Raw genomic sequence first — 21,004 nt, forward strand, 5'->3', positions numbered from 1 at the left:
CTGTTGTTGGTCAGAGGGCATAGTTGTCATGTGCCATTGAAATGTTTACAAATCAAAATCACATGAAAACATTGAGTGAGCTTGTTCTGCATGGCCCACAGTTATACTATAACAGGGTGATCAGATTAAGAGCTTACATCTGTAGCACTCAACTTGCAATTTGGGAGCCCGGCGACAAAAGTAAAATCCCCCTGCTATTATACGAATGGGCGGCAGGTAGCCTAGTGGTTAGAGCATTGGGCCAATAACCCAAAGGTTGCTGTGATCGAATCCCCAAGCTGACAAGGTAAAAATCTGTTGTTCTGCCCCTGAGCAGAACTGTTCCCCAGGCGCTGAAGACGTGGATGTCAATTAAGGCAGCCCCATGCACCTCTCTGATTCAAAAGGGGTTGGGTTAAATGCGGAGGACACATTTCAGTTGAAGGCATTCAGTTGTACAACTAGGTATTTCCCTTTCTCAAATGGTTTGCCAAGTCTGATGGTTTCTATGGTTGTGGCTAGATGGTACAGCTCCATCAAGTTATTAACCTCATTCTTAACCTTAACCTCACTCTCCTATGTTAATACTCCTAACCTGCTGCGTTAGTTCTCCTAACCTGCGATGTAAAGTCACTTCTGTCCGTAGCTGGCCACAACCGTAGAAACCATCAGTATCACCACACCCCGCTCAACATGTGAGGCCCACTATGAGGGGTGGAGTCAAAAACAAAACAACAACCAAATGCATGTGGTGGATACAAACAAATGTCTAATCATTGATCAACAAACATTTCCATCAGAAACATATGGAAGGATGTGATGGTACTGTCTGAGAAATATTCTTGATTTTTTGATTGGTCAGACAATTTATCCTTATCTGCACTGGTTTAGTTAGTGACAACATTTTCTGCCACAGCACTTGATTACAACTGCAAACTCCTCCTTCGCTGCCTATGAAGTTCGGCGTCCTCCTGGCTGTGCAAAACATGCGCGCCCAATTTAGCTTGCCCAAAACTAGCATGTGATTTTAACTTATAGTAACCATTGAGGAGAGATTGGGGAAATGCAGTGTGCACATTATTTTAATAATAAGATGAAAGATGCACACAGCCCCGAGAGGGGCAAACAGAGGAAAAAAATAAACATACAAAATAATCATAAAAAAGGCATAAGAGAGAAAGTGCTTTGCGACCATTTGAAGAAAGGACATGTTCTCTCTCTCTGTCAGATGGTCCCAAAATATCAATGGCCCCTTCCTCCTTTTTCAGATCCTTTCATCTGCTGGTGACGGGGTCTGGGGCCATTAAGGATGAAGGATGAAAGGATCGGCACCCTATAAATCATGATGCACCTCAGGGGTTAGTTCTTGGTCCTTTTTCCTGCGTCCTTCCTTGCATGTGTGATACGGTCTCTTGTCCCATGCACCCACTCATATTTCTTTGAACCTGACAACACAAGGCGAGATTAACCCGTTTCAGAATGGTCCAAATACAAACCTATTCTGGTCATTAACATAGGTACCAAATCATTGGATCTGATTAATTCAATGTAATGTTATATTTGAGGACTGGAGAAGAAGCAAGCACCACATAATCTTCAACTGAGTATCCTCTCTGAAAATTTTGCAAGTCAACACGGTCCCTAGCACTTTCTCAACCTTGCTGGAGAGAGGCTAATGCTATGGAGTCAGTTTGGGAAGTGGAATAAATGAGGGGCAGTATAGAGCCATGGGGTGCACAATTGTTGTTGGGGATGGAGCCTTGCTTAAGTTGGCAGCATTATTTGATAGGATGTGAGGGTTAGTTTGGGACTTGGAATAAACCGGACAGTGTGAGAGTGGCCGGTGGCTTGCGCAGTTGTGGATATTGTTGTTGGGGATGGAGCCTTGCTTTATTTGGCAGCATTATTTGACAGGATGTGAGGGTTAGTTTGGGACTTGGAATAAATGGGACAGTGTGAGAGTGGCCGGTGCCCTGCACAGTTGTGGATATTGGGGTGGATACAGCTTCCTTTTAGCTTTGACACTTAGGTAGCTCAAAGAAAGACTCCTTGGACTGTAGTGTAATTCCATTATGACAAACCAGACATGTTACATGGTGAATTATGGGTAATGTAGTACTGCTATAGTTTCCAAAACAGCCTACAATGACATATGTTAAACTTGATGTCACAATGGCTCTTAACCCTTTACATTCGCATAAGGTTTGAAAATGGCAGATTTGGGCACTGATAAACACCTAAACAGGAACGCAGTGGCTGTACAGTATCACGCTATACATAATGTTTCTGACAGCCATTCTGAACTTGAGCACCTTACACGACAAGAAGTTGCCCCCATCCCTGCATCTAAATTGGGTAACTTTTCACATTTCTTGTTGTCTGAGTGAGGGAAATGTTATAAACTCAGAGGACTATGTATTTTGAAAGATGAGATAGAGGATTATAATAAATACCACTGATGTCATACAAGCAAGTCAAACACCTGTGAGTCCAGAGGTGCACTTCACATTTCCATATCATAAAACTCTGACAACTTCTGACAAGGATGAGCCCGTTTGTCTACTGTGAAGAAAATTTGCCACGGCACATGACCCAGAATGCACTCATGCCTCCTTTCTGTGCGCGTCAAAATGATGATCCGTTTCCCTGAATTGCATTGTTAAAGCCTAACACTAAGATCGTATTTTATAATGTAGCTAGTCATGTTGGCAATAGTACAAACTTTCAAATTATGCCCACTTGACAGATTGAGATTTATTAATGAACCGCTTTTTTGGTATGAGTAAACAACAGTAATTGTGTGATGGCGGGGATGAAGGGCTGTGTACCAAAGAAAACAACTAAAAGTGTGGTTCCTCTAGTTCCTCAACGGCACTGCTAGGAGTGCTCAAAAAAGCACATAGTTAAAGGCTGTACGTATCCAGAGTATTTTCTGATTTTGTTATCAACAAACACTGCGAAAAGTATAGTCAATAAAATGCACATAAAATCAACAGTGTAATGTTTGGATTCAGTCTTGTGTCTTCACAACTTTGGTCTAAGAATTTTTGCATAATCTCCAAATTGTTCCCTTTCATTGCTACCATGGTTATGCATATGCTTTTCATATTTCTTCTGTAAGAAACATTTCAATTTAGCCCTATCCATATAAGCCAATTTCCACAAGTGCAAAGGGTTAATCGCAGTTGCCCAGTGTATATAGATTTGCAGAACATGGAAAGGTGCTTGTAATCAAGAAACCGTTAGTTGATGCTGTGAAAGAGTAAAGAAGCCTGAGTGCTCAGTGAACAGAGAAGATTCTGTGTCACATTTGATTGAGCGTCTAAGACCCAACTCAAGTCATCCATTCAAAGACAATCATGTCTCAAATCCTATGGGAACCGGTTGGAAAAATAGAAGTCTCAAGACGTAGGTTGTCCCAGGTTGATAGTGATTGATTACCTATGATGCCTAAAAATAGCCTGAGGTGTAACTGCAATTTTATTCTTAAACTGTCCAATGAAATTCTCACATAGGCTTAAAAGTTAATATTCTGTTAACGCATACCCAAATATTATTGTCGATTCATTCTATACTCGTATAAATTATAGAGAAAAAAATGAAGAAAAAAAAAAAAAAAAAAAAAAAAACACCTTAAACTTGTATCAAACAGAATGTTTAAAAGAATGCTTGATATTTCCTCACAGAGGATGAGCTGGCCAATCAGTGGTCTACTCGCATGAATATTTTTTATGGCCGGAATACGCCCACACCATTCCAAAACAGAAAATATGCTTTTAACATACTTAAATACCATGTTTTGGAAGAAAACTATTTCACTGATATTATAATTAATTTCAGGTAATATTTCATAGAAATGTGGAAATACTGGACAGTTACTTTAAAGCTGTTTAATTAATAAGCAGCCCGGAGGCCCCTTTGGAGTAGAATAATGGGCACCCTTAACCTCCAGGGAGAGGCTAATGTACAACAGCCCTACTGAGTAGCTATTTGTGGCTTTGACCTGTATTTCAAGGAGGAGACATTTTTGTGCACACGCAAGTTCAATTGCAAAAAAAATGTACCCTTAAGGAGCCAGTATTTGGTCACTCCTTAGATACACAAATGTATTATTTTATGACTTATTCCACTTAGAAGCCTATTCAACTTTTTAAAAAATGAAACCAGCTTTTGGTTTCCTGATTGGTGATATAAGTGGTGTATTCATGAGTGGCTCACCCTCTTTGTCTGGGGCTGTGTCCACACCAGCCCCTCACCTCCTTATACACCAGCCTGGACAGCAGCTGGAAAACAGGAAGACAGCACACTCAACACAGTTTACCAATCACCCGACCTCAACCAAATTGAGGTGGCTTGGGATGAGTTGGACCGCAGCGTGAAGGAAATGCAGCCAACAAGTGCTCAGCATACGTGGGAACTCCTTCAAGACTGTTGGAAAAGCATTCCTCATGAAGCTGGTTGAGAGTATGCCAAGAGTGTGCGAAGGCGGTGTGTCATCTAGACGGTGGCTACTTTGAAGAATCTCAAATAGATCATATATTTTGAATTGTTTAACACTTTTTTTGGTTACTACATTATTCCATATGCTTCATTTCATAGTTTTTAGGTCTTCACTATTATTCTACAATGTAGAAAATAAAGCAACACCCTGGAATGAGTAGGTGTGTCCAAACTATTGACTGGTACTGTATATACTGTATATATGTTTTTAGATATATAAAAAAAAACATTTTCCACATATTTATAACACAAATGTTTTTATAAGAAAGTATTCAGACCCCTCCCCGTTTTCCACATTGTTACGTTACAGCCTTATTCTAAAATGGATTAAATAATAAAATCCTCATCAATCTACACCCAATAACCCATAATGACAAAGTGAAAAACAGGTTTAGACATTAGCAGAAATGTTTTGGTACCACTCTCCAGATTTGGGTCTCAACACAATCCTGTCTCAGAGCTCTACGGACAATTCCTTCGCCCTCATGGCTTGGTTTTTGCTCTGACAAGCACTATCAACTGTGGGACCATATATAGACCGGTGTGTGTCTTACCAAATCATGTCCAATCAATTTAATTTATCACAGGTGGTTTCCAATCAAGTTGTAGAAACATCTCACGGATGATCAATGGAAACAGGATGCACCTGGGCTCAATTTCGAGTCTCATAGCAAAGGGTCCGATTACTTGTGTAAATAAGGTTCTTGTTTTTCTAAAAATAAAACGGATTCATGATTTGTCTTTATGGGTTTTTGTGTGCAGATTGATGAGGAAAAAAACTATTGAATCAATTTTAGAATAAGGCTGTAACGAGGTGTGAATACTTTCCAAATGCACTGTACAAGCTCCCAGTAATGTATTGGGTAAAATAGAAGCTTGCAACATTTATTTTTTTAAAGTAGCTCTCATGGTAGAATATGTTGGAGACCGCTATTGTACACAATCCACAGGTATAGCACCTTCTTTGTGCATGTGGCTCAAATATTGCACTGATTTATAAAACACGACTAAAAACTAACCAAACAGGCGAGGATATCAGCAGTGATCAGCATGAAGAAGACATTGTTCCACCCCGTCGGAGAGATCACTCCTGCTAACAGAGGACCTAGGGCAGCACCTACAGGACAGTCAGAATAACAGTCAAACACTTGAGCAGGGGAAACCAAGCACCTGAAACCAGGGGCTACATTTATCAACAGTGTGTAAATGTCTCACTAAATTCTGTCGATTCCAGGATTTGCAGGTAACAACAAATTGGGATTTATCAAACTGGCGCACGTAACATATGTTTTCATTGATAAATCAGAGCCATATTATAGTTGTGCGCTCGTGAACGAGCGTTACAACCCCGCCTGGAAAACACCCCCATTCACCTTTTATGGTAACAAAAACACCCTCATTTGCTGTATGATTTGGAGATGTTGGAAGTGGGCCATGACAGGTTGTAAAGTAAAGCGCAATGGTACATTTGATCACATTTATGAAGAGATATGCACAGAATGTTTTGTCGTGACTTTTTCAAAGAAATGCATGCCGCCTACAGCGAGTGCCAAACACTAGCAGCACATTCTGGAAGTATAATTTTCTATTCGAACAATGTAAAGGTTTAACAATTTTCAATAGATGATTGTGTTTCTATCTCCTGCCTTGGTATAGGATCTGAAATGTATATATTGGCTATGATGTTGCGCTCCTATCGCACAGCTATACTGTAGCCTACGGTATACCCATACAAACAAATATATTAAATTGGCTACCGGTCTATTTAATTTCTAGCATGTTTGGCTATTAAATGAGCGATGAATAAATGGTACTCTATTATATGTTGTGTAGCGGGAATAAACCAGTCATGTCAGAAAAGGACAGTCATGTCCTGCAATATAATCATGATTTAGGCCTATATACCGTAAAACTTCAATTAAAAGCTCAGTCTCAAATGGCCACCTGTCCCTTTAAATAGCTGGGCAACGGCACGCATTTCAGCAAATAAACGCTGGGTTTGAATTGTTTACGAGGTTACCATGGATTACCATGAATTGTTTACAAGGTTTAATGTTTGATTTTTTACATTAAATAATTCAGTGATGACAACAAACAAAAAATCTTCCGTTTTTTAATCACCAGTAAGAAACTGCACGCCATTGGCTGCTAACAGCTGAGAACTGCTAGCTAACGATCAAGCACAAAAACAGTCAACAACTTTGGGGGTACAGACCCCTAGAAATCATCCGAAAGTAAGAACTACTGAAAATGCAGTCAGAGGAGAATAATTATTCCATCAATTAATGTTTTTTTTCTGTCTAAATAGAGACATATTACGACAAAATAAATGTGACATATTGTGTAAATGACAACACTGTGCATGAAATTAATAAATAGCTTAAAATGTTGGAAGTGAATGCTGATCCAAGCAATTAATTATGCAAATGAGAAAAAAAGCTGTGTGCATTAAGGAAATAGATGCCTGGTTCAAATAGAAACCCATCTCTAATAAGCGCCTGTTGTGTTCAGTGATTTAAGCAAATAAATGCCAAAGCTATTAAATCAAGTTTTAGGGTAATAAAAGAAACACAATAGGCTACATGCTGCCATGTGATCTCCTTACCCACGGCAAATGCATCCATTTTATCATTAGGTGTTTTTATTCATCTAGTATTATTACAATTCCGATGTATCAAACACCCACATTTCCCTCAAAATAACAATATTTGCTTGCAATACAATTGATCAACCACTAGAAGTGAGATATGCGTGGAGATACCCCCACTTTCACATCATGTTCAAAATGGTTAAATACCAACCTTTGGGGGAAACTGGCGCACGCAGTGTTTAGAGGCTTTTTTGTGCGCGCGCAGCTTTGATAAATAAGGCCCCAGGTCTGGATATACAATTTGATTTGGGACAACAATCATGAAAGGTCTGCCTTTAGAACACTACATGATTTACAATGGAAAATAATTGTGCATGGCAATTACTGGTAGCCATGGACCTTGTACATGAACTGTATAAAACAATTTGTAAATTGCCACATTACACTGCAATAAGTGAATCTCGAAACATAGGTGACCTCAAATAAATAAATAAAAAAATTCCTTCATGCATTGACACAGGCGCACATAAATGCACCATAGCCCCACTAACCCATTACTGGTCACCATTCAAGTGTCAAAACTAAAACAACAAAATCAGCACCAATCCCCCATGTGGCCAAGACATTCCCCACATACCTATTGACCCTGTGCCGTCAATTATGGCCGTGACCGTTGACAACGCTCTAGAGTTTCCACTCAGGCTCTCATGTGTCCCCTATGAAAGGAAAAATACTCATTATGAACCAACATTCAATCCTATTCCTCAATTTGTCTCCTCGATTCCTTGCGTCCACTCTCCTCAAAACGCATTGAAGGTAATTGTCTGACGGGAGGAACCTTGAAATCGGTTTGAGAAAGAGACAAGGGAGACAGAATGCAAGGGATCGAGGAAAGACGCATTAACATAGAGCCGTGGACTAACAGGGGATGTGGGGGGAGTTAGGGCAATGAGGAGATCATCTCCTCCGTGTGACTTCGGGAGAGGTGAGGACCTCATGTTAGAGGCATGAAGTGGTCCATTCTGGAATGGATATGCTTACCAGGTCAGCAGACACAGCGGTGGTGATGAGGGCGTAGGGTCCGTTCACCAGGGCTCCACACACCAACAGCATCCCTACGGTGCAGAGTTACAACAACAACACAGCACTGTGAGAGAACCAGGCATGTACAGTACGCTAGCTAGCAGATAGCAAGGGTCTTTTTTAAGAAGATTTATTGTGATATGTGGTTATGTTGATTGCCTACTTCAGTTGAATGCACCGAATGTAACTCGCCCTACAATGTGTTAAATTGGAACATTGATGTAGTTGTTAGCAGGAGGGGTTGAGACTAAAATGGCTCTATGGATGGAAAGTCAAATGCCATACAAAAAAAAATAAAAAATGTATCTCTTACCGATTGTGGTTGCTAGGCTATGCTGTCCAATGTGGTTGTACAGGAACAGCTAGGAAAGCAAAAAAAAAACATTTGGACTGGATTTTGGATAAAAGGTGGCACTCTTGAAGGATTTGCTCATGATTTCATAACCCACATGTAAACCCAAAGGAAAATATTTAGCTATGCTGAAAAACAGATTGACACAATACTGTCAAGGACCTTGCAACCTATCACGAAATATTTCTTGGGCAGCGGGTGAATTTCACTGCCAATTCCAGAGCTACAAGTGCAGCCAAACTCCTTTTTCAGAGTCCACCAGGCAGTCATATTTACATGACATATGCAGTACCAGCATCAAAAGTTTGGAGCCGCCTACTCTTTCAAGGGTTGTTCTTTATTTGTACTATTTTCTACATTGTAGAATAATGGTGAAGACATCAAAACTATGAAATAACACAAATGGAATCATATAGTATCCAAAAAAGTGTCAAACAAATCAAAATATATTGTATATTTGAGATTCTTCAAAGTATGATAACAGCTTTGCACAATGAGTAGGTGCCTCCAACCTTTTGACTGGTACTGTATATGATCAATACATTTACTGAGAGAATTTCCTCTTTTCATTAGTGAACATAAAGTGTGTCCAGTAAAGATTTGCAATTCAGGCATTTGTGCAGGCCTTTCCTTTCATGATATACAGTATATTTTTGCCCAGCACCGGTTTTCTAAAGATTGGAATGTGCATATTACTCTCGAATGCCACATTTACAATTCAAAGAGAAGTCATAAGTGTACTATAATAAAGAGACCAGGTTGTTACACATGGTAAAAGCCAGTGATGTTTTCTGTGTGAGTGCACACTCACCATAGGAGCAGCCACTATTAACATGACACAGCAGGTTGAGGCTCTGCCCCCAGTTTGGTCCGACACCAGTCCAGCCACAACGCCCCCTGTAGACACACAACACACGCTTAACACAGATTTAACACGTAGGGGAAGATAGCAGTCCTACATCATCTGAAAATAGTCAGCCTTTGAGGAGCTGCATTGAAGATCAATAGTAAGTGCTCAGACACAAATACAGTAGGAGCCAATCATTGGCAATTCTAATGAGAACTCTTCTGACTGCAGACATCACTTGGTATGTCTACGTTTTGTTATGACTGCAGAAACCCCTCATTATGTCTATGACTTGTTATAACTACAGTGTAGACAAAACATCCAGATCAATCAAAGAGCAGCTTCCTGGTTCCTCATATGATCTCCCAGAGTATTGTGCGATAAAGGTTACCTAATTCCATATAAAGTCAGTCACATGACTGTTAAGGCTTACCCACAATTCCTCCTACATCAAATAGTGTTGACATGTCCCCAGCTTCCTTGGGGTCAAAATGGGCTGAGGAAATAAACATTCTGAATTTTTAGCGACACAGTGTATGCCAAATTAACTAATGGCGCATATCAAAATGCAAAGCAAATCATTATCAGCTTATAAGCATTGATATCATTTGAACCCTCAGGTGAACTGTCAACAAAAAGGAGCTAAACTGAGTACGTACCAACATTAGAGATGTAGAGAGGAAGCCAGTAGAGAAAGGTGTAGCTAACAAGCTTAGCGAACAGCAGACAGAGGGAGAACTCCATTACACCCTGTAAGATAATATATCACACAAACTCAGCAAAAAAAGAAACATCTGTTTTTCAGGACCCTGTCCTTCAAAGATCATTCATAAAAATCCAAAGAACTTTATGGATCTTCATTGTAAAGGGTTTAAACACTGTTTCCCATGCTTGTTCAATGAACCATAAACAATTAATGAACATGCACCTGTGAAACGGTCGTTAAGACACTAACAGCTTACAGACGGTAGGCAATGATGGTCACAGTTATGAAAACTTAGGGCACTAAATAGGCCATTCTACTGATGCTGAAAAACACCAAAAGAAAGATTCCCAGGGTCCCTGCTCATCTGCGTGAACGTGCCTTAGGCATTCTGGAAGGAGGCATGAGAACTACAGATGTGGCCAGGGCAAGTAATTGCAATGTTCGTACTGTGAGACGAAGACAGAGCTACAGGGAGACAGGACGGACAGCTGACGTCCTCGCAGTGGCAGACCACATGTAACAACATCTGCACAGGATCAGTACATCCGAACACCACACCTGCGGGACCGGTACTGGATGGCAACAACTGCCCGAGTTACACAAGGAACGCACAATCCCTCCATCAGTGCTCAGACTGTCAGCAATAGGCTGGACTGAGGGCTTGTAGGCCTGTTGTAAGGCATGTCCTCAACAGACATCACCGGCAACAACGTCGCCTATGAGCATAAACCCACTGTCGTTGGATCAGACAGGACTGGTAAAAAGTGCTCTTCACTGAAGAGTTGCGGTTTTGTCTCACTAGGGATGATGGTCGGATTCGCGTTTATCATTGAAGGAATGAGCGTTACACCGAGGCCTGTACTCTGGAGCGGGATCGATTTGGAGGTGGAGGGTCTGTCATGGTCTGGGGCAGTGTGACACAGCATCATCGGACTGAGCTTGTTATCATTGCAGGCAGTCTCAACGCTGTGTATTACAGGGAAGACATCCTCCTCCCTCATGTGGTACCCTTCCTGCAGGCTCATCCTGACATGACCCTCCAGCATGACAACCAGCCATACTGCTCGTTCTGTGCGTGATTTCCTGCAAGACAGGAATGTCAGTGTTCTGCCATGGCCAACGAAGAGCCAGGATCTCAATCCCATTGAGCACGTCTAGGACCTGTTGGATTGGAGGCCTAGGGCCATTCCCCCCAAATGTGTCCGGGAACTTGCAGGTGCCTTGGTGGACGAGTGGGGTAACATCTCATAGCAAGAACTTTCAAATCTGGTGCAGTCCATGAGGAAGAGATGCACTGCAGTACTTAATGCAGCAGGTGGCCACACCAGATACTGACAGTTACTTTTGACCCTCCCTTTGTTCAGGGACACATTAATCCATTTCTGTTAGTCACATGTCTGTGGAACTTGTTCAGTTTATGTCTCAGTTGTTGAATCTTGTTATGTTCATACAAATATTTAAACATGTTACGTTTGCTGAAAATAAACGCAGTTGAAAGTGAGAGGGCGTTTCTTTTTTTTGCTGAGTTTATTACACACTGGTCATAGAGCAGTCATAGCAACTGTCATAACAATAAATCAAAACTGGATGGTCTTCAGAGATATATGGAAGGGGTTGAGTGGAGCTGAAGGCTGGGACTAAAAACAAACAAAAGATAACTCATGTAAAATATACTGTACATGAAATGTATGCAATATGTTTATAGTGGAAGTGGAAGCCTAAGTATTGTTGTCTATTAGTTTACTCCAATTAGGGGAGGGGTGGTAGGGTAAGGGGAAAATAATAAATAAAGAAAATATTTAAAAAATAACTAAAATATAAAAACGCAACACTTTTTTACATTTTTTAATTTAGCTTAAGAAACATGGAACCAACACTTTACATGTTGTGTTTATATTTTTCGTTCAATGTAGTTTACTACAATTAGGGGGGGGGTTAGGTGAAAATAATAAAGGAAAATTTTTATATATTAAAAATGTATTTAAAATAATATTTTATAAATATAATAAATGATCAATGATGAGTCACAGCAGAAAGCAAATGAAACAGCTTGAAATTAAAGTAGATAGTGATCCGCACTCACAGGTATCCTGAGGGCCCCACAGAAGCTGATGGCCTCGGTGTGCTCCTCTGTCGACTCGGAGGAGATAGAGTTGGACAGGCCAGGACTGCTGAAGATCTCCTCGATACTAGATGAGTTTTGTAAGAGAGGCTCCTTCTCGTTGTCCTCCTGCTCATACACAGCCATTAGCATTGTTCTAACCAGGGCTACAACTATTGACTATGTTTTATGTATAGTCTAACATGTCTTCTATTACTCTATAATATCAAGTCTTTCGAAAGAAAGGGAATTAATTGAATGACAAAACATTGGTCAAAACAAAACCAGGCCATAATCTGGTGGGAGCTGGTAGCTAGAGTTTACAAAAGCAGGGCTGATATCATATCTCAGGGGCCACCGACACCGACTGCCCTTGAGCAAGGCACCCATTACTTCATATGTTCTTTGGTTATACTTACACGGTGCTGCGGAGGGCTGCAGCCGACATCTTCTGGTTCTGTGACAAAAAGAAAGAAAGGGTGTGCTCACAAATCCATTTTCATGTCAAAATACGTCTTGGGACGAGCCTATTCTCATTTTACATGTCTAAATGAAAACAGTCTAGTTTGAATATGAAATTCCTGCAGAGTAAAAACTCTCGGATAAATCCTGTCGGGGGAACGCAACATGATCCATTTTCAATGTTAATAAAAACGTATCCTCCATAACTTTCTAATGGCAATGAATATTGTATACCATTTCATTTGGATTCTATGATCTACGGTATCAAGCTTCAATAGGTTGCAGTGGCTTATGCAGTCAGCACTATGGTCCTGTTGACATGTTTTGAACATCTCAAAGTAAGAATAGTGATCTAGGATCAGGCCCCCTCTGTCCATTCATTATAATCTAAAAGGCTAAACTGATCCTAGATCAGCACACCTACTTTCTCTATGAAAACAGACCCCAGAGGTCAAAGGTCACACTCACTCTCCACCAGGAAGAAGAAGCAGAGAATGCCCGTGGATGCGATAATGATGCCGGGCACGATGAAGGACATGCCCCAGGCCGAGGATACAAAGATGCCGGCGATGAGCGATCCCAGGATATTGCCTACAGAGGTGTGTGAGTTCCACACGCCCATGATGAACCCTCGCCTGGAGGGAGAAGGGCAGACACACACAGATGGGAGGGACACGAAAGAAATGGGTTTAGAAACATTGTATATCTTGACAGTGAAAGGTGAGACAGTGAGCCTGCTTACATTAACTTATAGGGACACTTGAACATAGGGAAATTATTGGAGTGAATTCAATATATACTTAAAACATTCAACATACCGGTACTAAATACTGAGGACAGCTTCCGGCAGTAAAATGCTGAATTGGAAACTGGACATCTGTAAATTGTTCCGATTTTGATTCTCCAAACACTCATTACACTCAAACAAAGGAACTGTGCGGAGAGTTCTGTTTTTAATTTCACATAATGTGACTGACCTTGAGCAACAAACAAAAAAAAATACCCTACACAATATGGAAAAGGGGTACTGATACTGTGCACTCAGCATTGCTGAACCAGTCAAGAGTAAGAATATGTCTCACTCACTTCCCCTTTCCAAACCAGTTCCCAACGCAGGCCACCACTGCAGGCCAGCCTGTTGTCTGCACTAGTCCATTCATTGCCTAGGGAAGTAAGAGGGAGATATAGATGCTTTTAATTTCAACATTAAATATGCCCCTATACTCAACCCGATGAGAGAGAAAAAAAGATGGGAGAGATGTTTTGTATCCCCATGAGAGAGATACAAACAGAGACACAGAAAAGAGAAGGGGCTGGGCCGGTTACCCACACCATTATATTATCACAACACATAGCCTTGAGAAAAGCACTGGCATGGAAACAATCCCTCAGCCTCCCTCACACGCTCTACATCATATGATACTGCTGATCTGTCATGTGATAGTGCCTAAAGCCCCCAATGCCAACTTTGACCTAACTTTCCCAAGTTGTTTTGTTGCTGCATATGCTCAGATAGGAAAACTCATGAATGTGCATGCATACACAAGGCCCAGTATACACAGTGTGGACAAAGATGTAACTTTAAACTGTTGATTTTCAGTACCAGGCTGTGTTCATTTGGCACGAAACACAAGACAACTGACTGAAACAGAGGGACTACCAGGACTTCCCGTTGCAAAATGTTTATGCTGCAAACTCTTATGAACATGCCCCAGGTCGGGCCTGAACTCAAAGGTAACTATGGGGCGGGTGTGAGCGAGTGACAATGGTTTTAGAGGGGATTTAACCCTTACCTGGACGAAGGCGTAGTACCAGATAGAGTGGATGTTCCAGTAGAAGCCCAGGCCAAACAGACATGTGAAGAGACCACTGAGAAGCATCCCGGTGGTCAGGTAATAGCGCAAGGGCACGCGCTCACCAAATATCCCACTGTCAAAACACACAACACATCATCTGGTTAACTCCTTGTAGTGAGGTTTAATACACACGCAAGCACACACACCCACCCACAAAAAAACTAAAACAATGATAGAATTTACATCATTCTGCCTACCTGAAAAACATGCCAACGGCATAAGCAACGAGGAAAGAGTTGTCCACGGCTCCAAACAGCGTCTGGTAGTTGTCCTGGTCTGGAGAAAACGAGTTGGCACAGAAAATGTCAGAATGAAATCTGCTGTCGTAATGCTTAAACAGCAACATAAAAACGGATTCATTCTACTGACATGGTGTGCTTTCTATATTCTCAGAAACACTTTGGAAGCATTTTTATTCCTTTTTAAAAATGAACGAAGAAGTCAAGTCAAGCCGAGGACTCACCAAATGGCGCCCAGTCACACCAGGTTTCATTGTCAGTTCCATTGAGGTTTGGTGGCCGAATGAGGGTGGAACAATTTTTGTGCAGCTCACTCTGTATATACATGGGGCAATAACCAGAGATTACACACATGGACACAAAACACTAGGCCTTCAAGACGCAACCAGCTTAAACGTCTCGAAACAAAAACAGCCACTATCATATAACTATCTCAAAAATGACTATGTTAACTATTGTAGTGCAACTTGAGTGTTCTCTGGCTTTTGTGACCTAGAACACTTAGGTATGTTAGAATATAGAGCTGAACAGTGTGGCCTTGCGTTAAGATGCCTGGTTAAATAAAGGTTACACTTAAAAATACTAATAAATAAGATAACGTTTCATACAGGTTTGTGAAGTCAGTGTATCACCTTGACGATGCTGATGGGTTTCCGGGAGAGATGGTAGCTGGTATAGAAGAGAAAGGTGAGGAAGAGGGTGAAACCTCTGTACCTGCACAGAGAGTAGAAAGAAAAAGAGCTCATTCTAATGTTGTCCAAAGCAAAAATCATGCCATCAACACAACCTCACCTTTGTCAAAGCACACACATTTTTTGGACAGTCTCTTATACATTATCTAGAGGTCTACAGGGCTTGGGTATTATGGGATGTTTGTCTCATAAGTCCGGAAGGGGGAGAGAGAGGGAAAAATATTTTTAAAAAGAGAGAGAAGAGAGAAGGAGAGAGAAAGGCTTCAAACTACCATCCTGAAGAAGGATCTGAGGAGAAGAGAAAACAAAACAATTGTTCACATGGTCTTGTCTGTACAGTAGGCAGTACACATGGTCTTGTCTGTACAGTAGGCAGTACACATAGGCTTGTTTTTTAGTGGGAACCAAACAGAGTATTCAGAGGAGTTCATCACTGCTGAGAGCAGTACAGGGACTTAGCTGACACGAGGTGTACACTGCACAGGAAGGATGCTAGCTACACCACACACGCTCTGTATTGACCTGTTTACATTTCCTGGAGTGGAAAGGAAGGCTTTACCACATTTAGATTTTAGTAACAGTTAACACCTCAGTCAGAACCTGGTGTAAACTCCTCATTCTCAAGCTAATTGCACACAACACATAAGATGCATTCAAAAAGACACCCTATTACTGAACTACTTTTGTCCAGAGCGCTATGGACCCTGATCAAAAGCAGTAGTACACTAGGGCCTTGGTCAAATGTAGTGACTGCTGGGATGCCATTTCGGACACAAACACAGGAGAAAGTGTTGTGCACAAGACTCAACCTGCAGTGACCTTCACAGTTTGACTGACTAAATCTAGGACAACGTACACCAGGTTTAGTCAGGTTTATGGAAAAACCTGGATCAGTGACAGCAATAATCCAGAAAGTATTGTGGCTTGATGAAATGTTGTAGAAATCCAACAGTGTAGATGGCCTTCACCTAGGATGTTTTCACATAAAATTCTATGCTTCTTTTTGCACAAGACATCTTTGAATATGGGGTTTAAAGTGAAAATAACACAATTGTGGCCCACAATTCATGGCGTTCCAACATGTGGGCATTCCTGTATCTGCAGGAAACCCTCGTTATACCTCAACTGGTCCATTTTTAAGCTAGGACCCCAGTACACAGGCGGGAATAGGTGGCGGTATTGCACCATAACGTTGGATACCAAACACAGATAAAACCCACAGAAGAAGAATAGGCAGGGGAGACAACGCTAGCTAGCTAGTACACCGGTAGACAGTGTTCATCACCCCCGCCCTAGTGCACATAAAACAGATATATAGCTTCTTATACTTGCTCTCAATAAGAAAACAGATCTATAACTCACATTTCTATGTGAATTTGGTCGGGTTGTTCTAATTTGGTCGGGTTCAGATGGTTCAATGATTTTCTACACTATACAGAGCGACAAAACAATCAAACTATTAGAATTTTAGCAACCAGGAAATGTTTGCTAAAAATGAAACATTTATTTTAAAATACTGTAGAATTCTATTAATTCCTATGGACTATAGAGGACTGCATCTTCTGGGGAGTTCCAATATTGTCGATCGGTGACGTCAAAGCCTCTCATTGGCTAAAATATAGCATTAGCAATCCAGGGTTTATATACATCATTGGTTTTAACTATACTAGAGGTCGACCGATTATGATTTTTCAATACCGATTTTTGGAGGACCAAAAAAAGCAGATACCTATTAAATCGGCCGATTTATATATATATATATATATATATATATTTGTAATAATGACAATAACAACAATACTGAATGAACAATGAACACTTTTATGTTAACTTAATAGAATACATAAATAAAATCTATTTAGTCTCAAATAAATAATGAAACATGCTCAATTTGTTTTAAATAATGCTAAAACACAGTGTTGGAGAAGAAAGTAAAAGTGCAATATGTGCCATGTAAAAAGGCTAACATTTAAGTTCCTTGCTCAGAACATGAGAACATATGAAAGCTGGTGGTTCAATATTCCCAGTTAAGAATTTTAGGTTGTAGTTATTATAGGAATTATGACGCATTGACTATTTCTCTCTATACCATTTGTATTTCATATACCTTTGACTATTGGATGTTCTAACAGGCACTTTAGTATTGCCAGCCTAATCTCAGGAGTTGATAGGCTTGAAGTCATAAACAGCGCTGTGAAGCAAGCATTTCTAAGAGCTGCTGGCAAACGCAGTAAAGTTTGAATGAATGCTTACGAGCCTGCTGCCGCCTACCACCGCTCAGTCAGACTGCTCCATCAAATGATATTATAATATAACAAACATAGAAATACGATCCGTTGGTCATTAATATGGATAAAAGCGTCTGCTAAATGGCATTTATTATTATTATTTATTATAATATGGTAAAATCCAGAAACTATAATTTCGAAAAAAAAACATTTATTCTTTCAGTGAAATACGGAACCGTTCCGTATTTTATCAAATGGGTGGCAACCCTAAGTCTAAATATTGCTGTTACATTGCACAACCTTCAATGTTATGTAATAATTATGGCAAATTAGTTGGCAATGAGCCAGGCAGCCCAAACTGTTGCATATACCCTGACTCTGCGTGCAATGAACGCAAGAGAAGTGACACAATTTCCCTAGTTAAAATTGCCTGTAAACCTGAATTTCTGTTAACTAAATATGCAGGTTTAAAAATATATACTTCTGTGTACTGATTTTAAGGAAGCCATTGAAGTTTATAGGAAGGTACATTTGTGCAACAATTGTGCTTTTTTCGCAAATGCGCTTTTGTTAAATCCTCCCCCGATTGGTGAAGTAGGCTGTGATTCAATGATAAATTAACAGGCACCACATTGATTATATGCAATGCAGGACAAGCTAGTTAACCTAGTAATATCATCAACCATGTGAAGTTAACTAGTGATTACATTAAGATGGATTGTTTAAAAAAAAAAAACAAGTTTAATGCTAGCTAGCAACTTACCGTGGCTCCTTGCTGCACTTTCGTAACAGGTGGTCAGCCTGTTACGCAGTTTCCTTGTGGAATGCAATGTAATCGGCATCCAAAATTGCCGATTACCGATTGTATTGAAAACAGCCCTAATTAATCGACCATTGAGATTAAATCGGTCGACCTCAACTATACGTAATGAACGGTGGCGATTTTAGCATGTAAATCTTGGTGGGACAAACACCCCAAAAAATAGCAAATATGCATGCCAGAAAAGGCACTACACAACACTAAACAATACATGAATTGCAATATAACAGTAACAAACGGTGCCCACAAACTGTTAGGGCCTACATAAAGCTGTCCCAACACCTTACCACTGCTACACCTGGCTATCAGCTGAGCCTTGTCTGGCAGAGAAACAGTTCATTCAGCCTCATTTACTGCCTTTTAAAAAAAGGCTGACTTGCTTAAACAAAATGTGGTTTCAATTGAGATGTACAAACTATGGCATAAGGGGATGACAATAAGAGCAATCTGTCATTTCAATTAAGACATTAATAAGCGAGCTACGACAGACGCAGCCAATATAACTATTTGTTCAGCACTTTTGAAATGTAGAGCGACAGAATTCAGAACATGGGCCGGTCTTACCCAGAGTTCCCGACTTGAAATTCTGAGATGGATGACAGTTCAAAATGTATTTTCCCCAGTTGGAGCTTGTTTTTTTCCCCCAGAGTTCCCAGTTGTCTTGAATTCACTGAAGTCAGAGATTTCCCAGTTCCGAGTCTCCAGTTGTTTTGAACACGCATAAGTCATGCTGGATTGACAGCATGGCTAATGTTTATCTTTTTAAGATTGGAAAAGAGACCCTTGAACCTAGACTTGGACCACACACCCATTCCACTGAATAACAGGCTAGTGATTGCTTTGCAATGCTTGCAGTTAGCCACTGATTCCTTCCACGCCACTCATTGTTGAATTTGCGATTTCCAACATAAATTCATGTTTATGTCCAATGGCCGATAAGCACCGATACATTTTATCTATAATTTCTCTTCATATGACAAGGATTTGGCAGTAGATTGTCGACTTGATTCATGATGATGACTGCTAGCTAAGATTTTGAAAGTATGATGTTGACATTATCAGTCCAATAAAAGCTACGGTAGATATAACTTGATTTGACGTCATTTATCTGTGTCCAATGACCTTGTGTTTTCTTGGATGGGCACTTCTAATTCTAACTATATGACAGCACCCAAGCTGCTTGAATTTTTGAGGTAGCTGACTAGTGTTGGCTATTTAGCAGCCTGATGGTCTATAGGTAAAAGCTCTTGGCCACTGACCAGTCTTCCAGTTTTTGCCATGATGCTCCTGAACCCTAACCTAGCTAACGTTAGCCACAACAAATTAGAATCTGTAACATATAATTTCGCAAATTCGTTACATATTGTATGTTTGCAAATTCGTAACATATATCCACAAATTAATACATATCATACGAAACGTAACATTTCTTACTACAGAATAATACAAAATGCTTTGAGACCAGGTTACAGCCTCATGTCTAGCCAATCATAGACTTCTATCTGATTAGGGACAAAACAGCCCCCCCCATCAACCTACATACTGTACAACGCAATAGCTTTGTTTGCAAAAAGGGTGTCACACACACACACACACAATAGATTAGATTAGATCAAAGATAGTAGAAATTTACCAGCTGTCTCTTGAGAAGGACGTGATCAGTCTGATACCGGGAGCCAAAGAAGACCTCATCTTGGGTGGAGGTCTTTGACCTTCGAAAAACTTGTTAAAACCGCTTACACATTTCTCTCAGACATGGCATCAAAAGTTAGTTCGTTCGTCTTGTATACATCCAATTGATATGGTCTGTTAAAAAAATAGGACCACAAAAATATATAAAAACAGCACAAAAGCAAACTGAAAGTCTATACATGGGACTTTCAAAAACAGCTTCTCACACAGGTTCGAGCTCCAGTGACTTTGAATTTTTAGTTACAATATTTCATCGATATTTTTCCCACTTTGATTATAAAAACACTGGTTTATTTATTTTTTGTTTTGTTTAAAGTGTAATAATTTAAAAAATAAACAAATGTTTAAAAAGCACACTGATCAAAACAGCTTCAGTCGCTTGGCTATTCCTACTTCCTGTTAATGGGTGAATCTCCGCCAGCAATGAATTCCCATAGATTTCCATGCATGCTTAAGCTAGCTGATAGCGTTATAAAAGCCGGTTTCTATAAATACTCTATGCACTTCTCTACTGTGTCACATGCACATTAGTCCACATGTTTACGGATTCTGTCCATAATAGTTCAAGGGTAGCCATTTCCCGATATTTTCCAAGCCCAGCCGCCGTACTAATACAAATCTTCCCGAAGTGTGTGGACATGTGATTCCCGTATCTGACGTCAAGGCATTAAAGGAGCGATGACTGATTTACTCAAGTACAAAACCACCACCACCACAGAAAATGATGCGTTGTCTTCTGTCAATAAATTGTGGTACAGCCTACTTAGAGCAGAAAATGAAAAGACATCAATGTGTTTGAAATGTAAATTATGCTCCTCTAAAATTACAGATTCAAAAGTTTCTAGTCTTGAGTGGAG

General features: G+C 40.3%; 1 protein-coding gene across 2 annotated transcripts; it reads right to left on the reverse strand.

Moving 5' to 3' along the window:
- Positions 1 to 1,043: 1,043 nt before the first annotated feature.
- LOC123999891 (glucose-6-phosphate exchanger SLC37A2-like) lies at positions 1,044 to 20,797 on the reverse strand. 2 transcript variants are annotated; one of them, XM_046305905.1, is made up of 18 exons: positions 20,089 to 20,797; positions 15,348 to 15,429; positions 14,940 to 15,030; positions 14,674 to 14,752; positions 14,414 to 14,549; positions 13,707 to 13,783; positions 13,089 to 13,255; positions 12,578 to 12,615; positions 12,141 to 12,287; positions 10,011 to 10,101; positions 9,785 to 9,847; positions 9,316 to 9,401; positions 8,466 to 8,514; positions 8,111 to 8,184; positions 7,707 to 7,785; positions 5,499 to 5,596; positions 4,198 to 4,262; positions 1,044 to 1,424 (listed from the first exon to the last, which is right to left on the reverse strand). In XM_046305905.1, the coding sequence occupies exons 1-18, from the start codon at positions 20,145 to 20,147 to the stop codon at positions 1,409 to 1,411; spliced, it is 1,497 nt and encodes a 498-aa protein (XP_046161861.1). In that variant the 5' UTR covers positions 20,148 to 20,797; the 3' UTR covers positions 1,044 to 1,408. The 2 variants fall into 2 exon arrangements, with proteins under 2 accessions (XP_046161861.1, XP_046161860.1); XM_046305904.1 differs by lacking the exon at positions 20,089 to 20,797 and adding an exon at positions 19,020 to 19,275.
- Positions 20,798 to 21,004: the final 207 nt, after the last annotated feature.

This window comes from Oncorhynchus gorbuscha, linkage group LG16, assembly GCF_021184085.1.
Source record: "Oncorhynchus gorbuscha isolate QuinsamMale2020 ecotype Even-year linkage group LG16, OgorEven_v1.0, whole genome shotgun sequence".
In the NCBI taxonomy this organism is placed as follows: Eukaryota; Metazoa; Chordata; class Actinopteri; order Salmoniformes; family Salmonidae; genus Oncorhynchus; species Oncorhynchus gorbuscha.